Source organism: Scyliorhinus torazame, chromosome 5 (genome assembly GCF_047496885.1).
Source record: "Scyliorhinus torazame isolate Kashiwa2021f chromosome 5, sScyTor2.1, whole genome shotgun sequence".
Lineage (NCBI taxonomy): Eukaryota > Metazoa > Chordata > Chondrichthyes > Carcharhiniformes > Scyliorhinidae > Scyliorhinus > Scyliorhinus torazame.
Window position 1 is genome coordinate 120,303,551 of NC_092711.1, and position 8,696 is coordinate 120,312,246.

The 8,696-nt window shown below is 45.4% G+C and overlaps 2 protein-coding genes across 2 annotated transcripts in view; one reads left to right on the top strand and one right to left on the bottom strand.

Moving 5' to 3' along the window:
* LOC140421745 (uncharacterized) overlaps positions 1-8,696 on the top strand; it is a 354,082-nt gene that overhangs the window by 105,324 nt on the left and 240,062 nt on the right. The window lies entirely within an intron of this gene.
* LOC140421742 (uncharacterized) lies at positions 609-8,475 on the bottom strand. Its single transcript, XM_072506585.1, has 2 exons — positions 8,421-8,475; positions 609-6,308 (listed from the first exon to the last, which is right to left on the bottom strand). Exon 2 carries the CDS (start codon positions 5,941-5,943, stop codon positions 4,564-4,566), a length of 1,380 nt encoding a protein of 459 aa, XP_072362686.1. The 5' UTR covers positions 5,944-6,308; positions 8,421-8,475; the 3' UTR covers positions 609-4,563.

Here is an 8,696-nt window from a genome sequence, read left to right on the forward strand (position 1 = left end):
TAGACTTTTAATTCAAGACTTTTATTGAATTTCAATTTCAATATCTGTCATAGGCAAATTCGATCCCAAATCCCTAGAACATTAACCTGGGTCTCTGGATTACTAACCCAGTAACAATACCATTCCGCCACTGCCTATTCCACATACATTTGACAGAATACGACATCTAGTGTTGTGTTCTGTGATCTTGTCTACAGAACTGCTGGTGACGTAGCCAGAACAATGATTTATTAATGTACACGTGGTAATGCTATACAGATCAAGTTATCACAGAGTCACATTAGACTCTCTTGGAACTACCCTGATATGCGACTGTCCTCACGTACGCCTTACAACCTTCTGCTGGTAGCCGGATGTTCCCCGACTGATGTCTGACACCACCTGGTGGGAGGTCACACTGCTGAGTACATGTAATATTATATACAGGCTTATCACCACATCTCGTAACTTCTCGAAATTATCGAGTAATTTAGTTTTCAAACAAATTCTGATAGCTCTGCAGTTTCTGGAAACATTTTGGTTGATCGTGTTATTTTTCTAAACTAAACATCTCGTCTTTATAATATAATTACCTCATACACCAAGTCACTAATGATAATCAATGTTCATTACTGAATAATCATGAATTTAATTTATTTATTTTGCTATGAAATCGATACATTGTTAATATAGAAAAGGTACAGAAGGTGAACTGGCTGTCGGAAGCCACCTTAGAGGTATAAAAGGGCTTCCTTGACCTTGTTACTAATGACAGTGAATAACACTACGAAAATAACAATTTTAAAACTAAATGTGATTACAGATGCGCATTTACAGCTTCCTACATTACAACAGTGAATATGTTTCAAAAGTACTCCATTGGCTTTAAAACACTTTAAGAGGTCCAGTGAGAGGTTTTATAGAAATGTACATTTGTTCTAATTGTTTGCAAATTAGGAAATATTACACTCCGTGTCCTCACCAAAACCATTGATAAACATTGAGTCTTAATTTTGTGTAATAACCACGACACTGACACCATTTTAAATACTGTGAACCTCCAGATATAATATCCACAAAAATACAGCCAGTTGTTGCGGTTTGCAATGCACTGTCTATAAATGGTGCTGGAATCTCATTGGACTGTAACTTCCAAAGGGAATTTGATGCAGTCCGAAAAAGAAAACAAAATAGTCGAACTCTGGGATTAAATGGATCGCTGTACAAAGAGCTGACACGGGGAAAATGGGCCAAATAGACTCCTCGGTGCTCTAGCAGCCGTGTGTACATGTAAAGCGAGTAGTAATGACCTGGAACCTACTGCCTATGAGGGTAGGAGATGCAGAGATGATGGAAGGATTTCAATCGGAAATTGGACAGGCACTGAGAGAAATAAACCCACAGGGATTTGGGGAAAGAACGGGGCAATGGGCAGACTGGCTTCCTCCACAGGGAGACGACATGGTCCCAAAGGGCTGAATGGCCCCATTCCCCACCCTCCAGATGCTGTGATCTCAGGAGAGAAATTCAGCTGCTCCAGTCACTCCAACTAACTGGAGTCCCTCCTCTCTGGTGCCATTCTCGTAAATGTCCTCTACACCCTCTCGAAGAACTTCACATTTTTCCTAAAGTGTAGGGCCCATATATAGGCTTCCATTCCAGAGGGATAGAATTGAAAAGCACGGAGGAAATGTCCAACTTGTTTAGAACCAGGGTTCGACTACACTGGGAGCACTGTCAACATTGGTGATCTCCATTTAGAAAAAGGAAATAGAGGCACTGGAGAAGGTGCAACAAAGATTCATAATATACAGAACTGAGAGCATTTAACACTCAGGAAAGGCTGGGGCTGCTTTTTTCTGGAAAAGAGAAGACTGATGGGTGACCTGATGGAATCTTTAAGATTATGAAGGGATTCAATAATCCAACATGAATTTCAGGAGAAACCTCTTTACCAGCGAGTGGTGGGAATCGGGAACTCACTACCACAGCGAGTGATTGAGGTGGGAACTCACTACCACAGCGAGTGGTTGAGGTGAACAGCATGAATCCATTGAACAGGAAGCTAGATACATACATGAGAGAGAAAGAATAGAAGGAGATGCTGATGGGGGGGGAGCTATAGAGGGGTGAGTGGAGGATCATGTGGAGCATCAATACTGACACAGACCACAGCTAACCCCAGCCGGTATGGGAATTTAACCTGTCACTCAGCTCGAACCAGCCATCCAGCCAACTGAGCGAACCGATCCCAGTGTAAAACTGCAATAATTCCTTAAATATTGTTGATTGCCTGACTCCCACTATACTATTTAATGTAGTTTCCCAGTGCACCTCAGACAACGTGCCCCTCATACCCTGATAGTTTTCTTCTGTGAGAAGCTCCATGATAAATTAAACAAAAGAACCGTGTAACCAGCATAGCCCATCTTCATGGCAATAGGCATGATTTTGGCAGTTTCCAAACAGAAATGGTAATAAAACATCTTCTAACCTCCAAACCCCCTTTCACTTTTTGATCCTTGTGAAATGTGCAACCAGATATTCACAAGAAGGCTCAGAGAGAATCAGCCCAGTGGGAGTGAAGTCATGAGACAGGCCAGTCCAGCAGAAAGAAACCCTCTGACCCTCCCCATTGACCAACAGAATGAACAAAATGCAGTCCTGGATGTTATTGAGAACAGAAACAATAACAGCAGAATCCAATCCCTGTAATCAGTTGTGAACCTGTCGGTGTCTCAGAAAGTGCGATAAATTACAAAATCCCTTCGCACATCGAGAGCAGGTGAACGGCCTCCTCCCCAGTATGAACTCCCTGGTGTGACTGCAGACGGCATAACCGAGTGAATCGCGCAAATAGACGTAAACGGGTGTGAGATAATGGGGATTATGGAGACATGGCTGCAGGGTGACCAGGGATGGGAATTGAATATATTCAGTATTTGGGAAGGACAGACAAAAAGGAAAAGGCAGTGGAGTGGCAGTGCTGGTCAAAGAGGAAATTAATGCAATAGTGAGGAAGGATATTAGCTCCGACAACGTGGAATCTGTATGGGTAGAACTGAGAAACACCAAGGGGCAAATAGTTAGTGGGCGTCGTATACAGACCCCAAACTGCAGTGGTGATGTTGGGAATGGCATAAAACAGGAAATTAGGCTGATTGTAAAAGTTTCTATAGGAATGTAAAGAGAAAAAGATTGATGAAGACAAATGTAGGTTCCTCACAGTCAGAAACAGGAGAATGTATAATAGGGGACAAGGAAATGGCTGAGCAAATAAATACATAATTTGGTTCTGTCTTCACAAATCAGATACTAGAAATGTTAGGGAATGCAGGATTTAGTGAGAGGGAGGAACTGAAGGAGATCAATATGAGGAGAGAAATGGTGTTGGGGAAATTGATGGGATTGAAGGCTGATAAATCCCTAGGGCCTGATAATCTGCATCCCAAAGTTCTTAAAGAACTGGCTCTAGAAATAGTGGATGTATTGGTGGTCATCTTCCAGGATTCTATAGACTCTGGAACAGTTCCTGCAGATTGGAGGGTGGATTATGTAACTCACTATTTAAAAAGGAAGAGAGAGAAAACAGGGCATTATAGACCAGTAAGCCTGACATCGGCAGTGGGGAAAGTTCGAGAATCCATGATCAGCATGGATTTATGAAGGGGAAACCATGCTTGACAAATCCACTGGAATTCTTCGAGGGTGTAACAGGTAGAGTTGACGAGGGGGAGCCAGTGTATGTGGCATATTTGGACTTTCAGATGGCTTTTGACAAAGTCTCGCATAAGAGATTAATGCGTAAAATTAAAGCACATGGGATTAGGATATTGGGATGGATAGAAAACTGGTTGGCAGACAGGAAATAAAAGAGTCAGAATTAATGGGTCTTTTAAAAATTGGCAGGCAGTGACTAGTGGGGTACCGCAGGGATCGGTGCTAGGACCCCAGATATTCACAAGATATATTAATGATTTTTCTTTTTAAATTTAAAGTACCCAACTTTTTTTTCCAATTAAGGGGCAATTTAGTGCGGCCAATTCACCTACCCTGCACATCTTTGGGTTATGGGGGTGAGACCCGCGCACCGAAGGTTGACCAGACTGATTCCTGGGATGGTGGGACTGACGTATAAGAGATTGAATCAGTTAGGATTGTATTCACTGGAGTTCAGAAGAATGGGGGATCACATAGAAACCTATAATATTCTAACAGGACTTGACAGGGTAGATGTGGGAAAGATTTTCCCGATGGTGGCAGTGTACAGAACCAGAGGTCGCAGTCTAAGGATACGGGGTAGACCATTTAGGACAGAGATGAGGAGAAATTTCTTCAACCAGAAAGTGGTGAGCCTGTGGAATTTGTTACCACAGGAAATAGTTGAGGCCAATACATTATATGTTTTCAAGAAGCAGTTAGATACCAGCACTTAGGGCGAAGGGGATCAAAGGATATGGAGGGGGAAGCGGGATTGGGCTATTGAGTTGAATGATAAGCAATGATCATAATGAATGGCAGAGCAGGTGCTAAGGGCAAAATGGCCTCTTCCTGCTCCTATTTTCTATGTAATCCCTTCCCACACTAAGAGCAGGTGAATGGCTTCTCCCCAGTGTGAATTCGCTGGTGTGTCTGCAGACTGGTTAAATCACTGAATCCCTTCCCACACTGAGAGCAGGTGAATGACGTCTCCCCAATGTGAATTCGCTGATGGCTTCGCAGACTGGATAACCTAGTGAATCCCTTCCCACACTGGGAGCAGGTGAATGACGTCTCCCCAGTGTGAACTCGCTGATGGCTTCGCAGACTGGATAACTGTGTGAATCCCTTCCCACACTGAGAGCAGGTGAATGACGTCTCCCCAGTGTGAAGTCGCTGATGGTTCCGCAGGGTGGATGAAGTTCGGAATCTCTGCCCACACTGAGAGCAGGTAAATGGCTTCTCCCCAGTGTGAACTCGCTGGTGTGCCTGCAGGCTGGATAACTGAGTGAATCCCTTCCCACAATGAGAGCAGGTGAACGGCCTCTCCCCAGTGTGAACTCGCTGATGGATCCGCAGGTTGGGTAAATCACGGAATCCCTTCCCACACTGAGAGCAGGTGAATGGCCTCTCCCCAGTGTGAACTCGCTGGTGTGTCTGCAGGTTGGTTAACTGTGTGAATCCCTTCCCACACTGAGAGCAGGTGAATGGCCTCTCCCCAGTGTGAATTCGCTGATGTCTCTGCAGGCTGGATGAATCAATGAATCCCTTCCCACACTGAGAGCAGGTGAATGGTCTCTCCCCAGTGTGAACTCGCTGGTGTTTCCGCAGAGTGGATGAATCAAAAAATCCCTTCCCACACTGAGAACAGGTGAATGGTCTCTCCCCAGTGTGAACTTGCTGATGTCTCTGCAGGGTGAATGAATCAATGAATCCCTTCCCACACTGAGAGCAGGTGAATGGTCTCTCCCCAGTGTGAACTCGGTGATGTCGCCGCAGGGTGGTGGAATCAAAAAATCCCATCCCACACTGAGAACAGGTGAATGGTCTCTCCCTAGTGTGAACTCGCTGGTGTGACTGCAGGTTGGATAAAGTATGGAATCCCTTCCCACACTGAGAGCAGGTGAATGGCCTCTCCCCAGTGTGAAGTCGCTGATGTCTCCGCAGGTTGGATAAAGTATGGAATCTCTGCCCACACTGGGAGCAGGTGAATGGCTTCTCCCCAGTGTGAACTCGCTGGTGTGACTGCAGGCTGGATAAATCAATTAATCCCTTCCCACACTGAGAGCAGGTGAATGGTTTCTCCTCAGTGTGAACTCGCTGGTGTGCCTGCAGGTTAGATAACCGAGTGAATCCCTTCCCACACTGAGTGCAGGTGAACGGCCTCTCCCCAGTGTGACTGCGTCGATGAGTTTCCAGCTCAGATGGGAATCTGTATCCCTTCCCACAGTCAGCACATTTCCATGGTTTCTCCATGTTTTGCATCTCTTCGTGTCTCTCCAGATTGGACAATCAGTGGAAGCCTTGTCTACACACACAACATGTGCACTGTCTCTCCTCACTGTGAATCTTGTGATGTTTTTTCAGGCTGTGTAATAGTTGAAGCTCTTTCCACAGTCAGTTCACTGGAACACTCTCACTCGGGTGTGTGTTGTGTGGGTCTCGGTGCTTTTCCAGTCACACTCACGTGTAAAATCTTTTGAAGCCGACAGATTGGACAAACATTTCTCCTTCTCGCCGATGATATTCAGAGCCCGATGATATTCAGATCAGAAGGAATCGTTTGAGTTTGTCCTGAGTTTGATGTAATGTTTGAGACTTCTGTCTGCAATTCCTCCTCTTCCAATATCCTTTAAAAACAATTTATAAAAATTATCATTGTTGGTGCAGGATAGAAATTCGGAGCAGACAATTCTAGTTTCGGTGGAACATTATTTCCTCTCTTGTGTTCGTGCTTCTGGGTTAGAACATAGAGCATACAGTGCAGAAGGCCATTCGGCCCATCAAGTCTGCACCGACCCACTTAAGCCCTCACTTCCACCCTATCCCCATAACTCAATAACCCCTTCTAACCTTTTTGGACACGAAGGGCAATTTAGCATGGCCAATCCACCTAATGTGCACGTCTTTGGACTGTAGGAGGAAACCCACGCAGACACAGGGAGAACGTGCAGACTCCACACAGACAGTGACCCAGCGGGGAATTGAACCTGGGACCCTGGCACTGTGAAGCCACAATGCTATCCATTTGTGTTACCGTGGTGCCCGTTGCTGTAGAATAAAGGAGGCAAGAGCTCTGCTTCTCCACAAACACCTTTGTTTCTTTGATCCAACTTCACACACACAAATCTCCAGGAACAAATAGTGCCACCTGTAACCCCTTTATGTATCAGTGACTTCTATTGGATAATTGACATCAAATTAGTATTTAATTGGAAAGTCCATTCCCAACATCTTGTTCGCTAAAGTCTGTAAATCTCCACCCCACACTCTCCCTCCAATCTCACTCTGCTGTATCAATTACTCACCCTCCCAATTCTCCTGAAGGTGCTGATTCATGTTGATTGACAGGTCCAAGCTCAGCTCACCTCACTGCTTCCTGTCCAGGACACAGAGATTATAATAGAAGCAAGAGTAGGCCATTCGGCCCACCGAGTCTGCTCAACCATCCAACACTGTTTAGCACAGGGCTAAATCGCTGGCTTTGAAAGCAGACCAAGGCAGGCCAGCAGCACGGTTCGATTCCCGTAACAGCCTCCCCAAACAGGCGCCGGAATGTGGCGACTAGGGGCTTATCACAGTAACTTCATTTGAAGCCTACTTGTGACAATAAGTGATTCTCATATCATTTCAATGAGACCCTTGGCTGATCTACCTCAGCACCATTTCCCACTGAGGCTCCACATTCCTCTGGGGTAGAGAATTTCAAAGCTTCACCACATCCTCGAGTGAAGAGATCCCTCCTCATCTCAGCTTTCTCTCTATTTTCCTACCTGTTCCCCATAACCCTTAACTCCATTGTCATTAAAACATCTCTGTCAAACTTGTGCTTCAATATATTCAATGACTCCCAGATACAACTGGTCCCTGTGGAAGAGAAATCCAAAGACTAACAACCCTCTGAGGGAAGAGATGACTGGAAATCTATAACGTAGCTACAGTCTTGTATTACAAGCCTGAAATAATAATATGTTTACTTTATTACAAAACGATAAATAATACATCTAATCTGTACCATATAACAACACTAGCCATATCTCTGTCCATTATTAATTGACTGTCCCCTGAAATGTCAGCCATCGCCTGGGGAACCCACCCTTTAATTGTGAACATGAGAAAAGAGACAATCCTTTTTTAAAATAAATTTCGAGTGACCAATTATTTTTTCCCAATTAAGGTGCAATTTAACGTGGCCAATCCACCTACCCTGCACATCTTTGGGTTGTGGAGGTGAGACCCACACAGATATGGGAAGAATGTGCAAACTCTACAAAGTGACCCGGGGCGGGCATCGATACCAAATCCTGTGCCATAGGCAACACCCCTGAGCACTGTGCCACCATGCTGCCCCTAGGGTTGTGTGTTTCTGACATGCGTCTTTGTGTGACTGGGTTGTGGAGGTGAGACCCACACAGATACGGGAAGAATGGGAGGTCAAGTACCCAGGACAAAGTAATGCAAGTTGTCTCCATTCTGAGCAATGTTGAATGAGCTTCCCCCAGTAATTGAAAATGTTGCCCCCTACAAACATGGCGGCTGCACATGCGCTCTACTGCACATTGTCCCGAGTAAAGATGGCGGTTGTTATCCCGAACCGATCACTGCATCCTCTCGGCCCCGCTCCGTGAAACGGGAGAACTAGGAAGTAATTTTTCCAGGTATGGGCTTGCACAACATGTTTAGAAAGCTTTTCACCCACCAGCCAGATCTATCGCTCCCGCGTTCCAGAATATTCCTCTTACCCTTTGTGGATCCGAAATAAAAGCTTCTCTCCATCACCATTACCTGCACTGCGCATGCTTCAATCGAAGTCCCACCCACCATCATGCACTCCGATTGCTTGGAGGACCATCCACTCCCGCTCGGTCCTCCAGTCCCGCCCCCTCTTCCTATTGGTCCGGAGCTGTTGTCAGTCACTCCCCGGGCATTGTGATGTGGAGCATGCGCAGTGTGGCTCATGTCAACGGACTGACGTTTGTTTGTCTCATCTTCAGGGGGAAGGAGGCGGATAAGCGGAG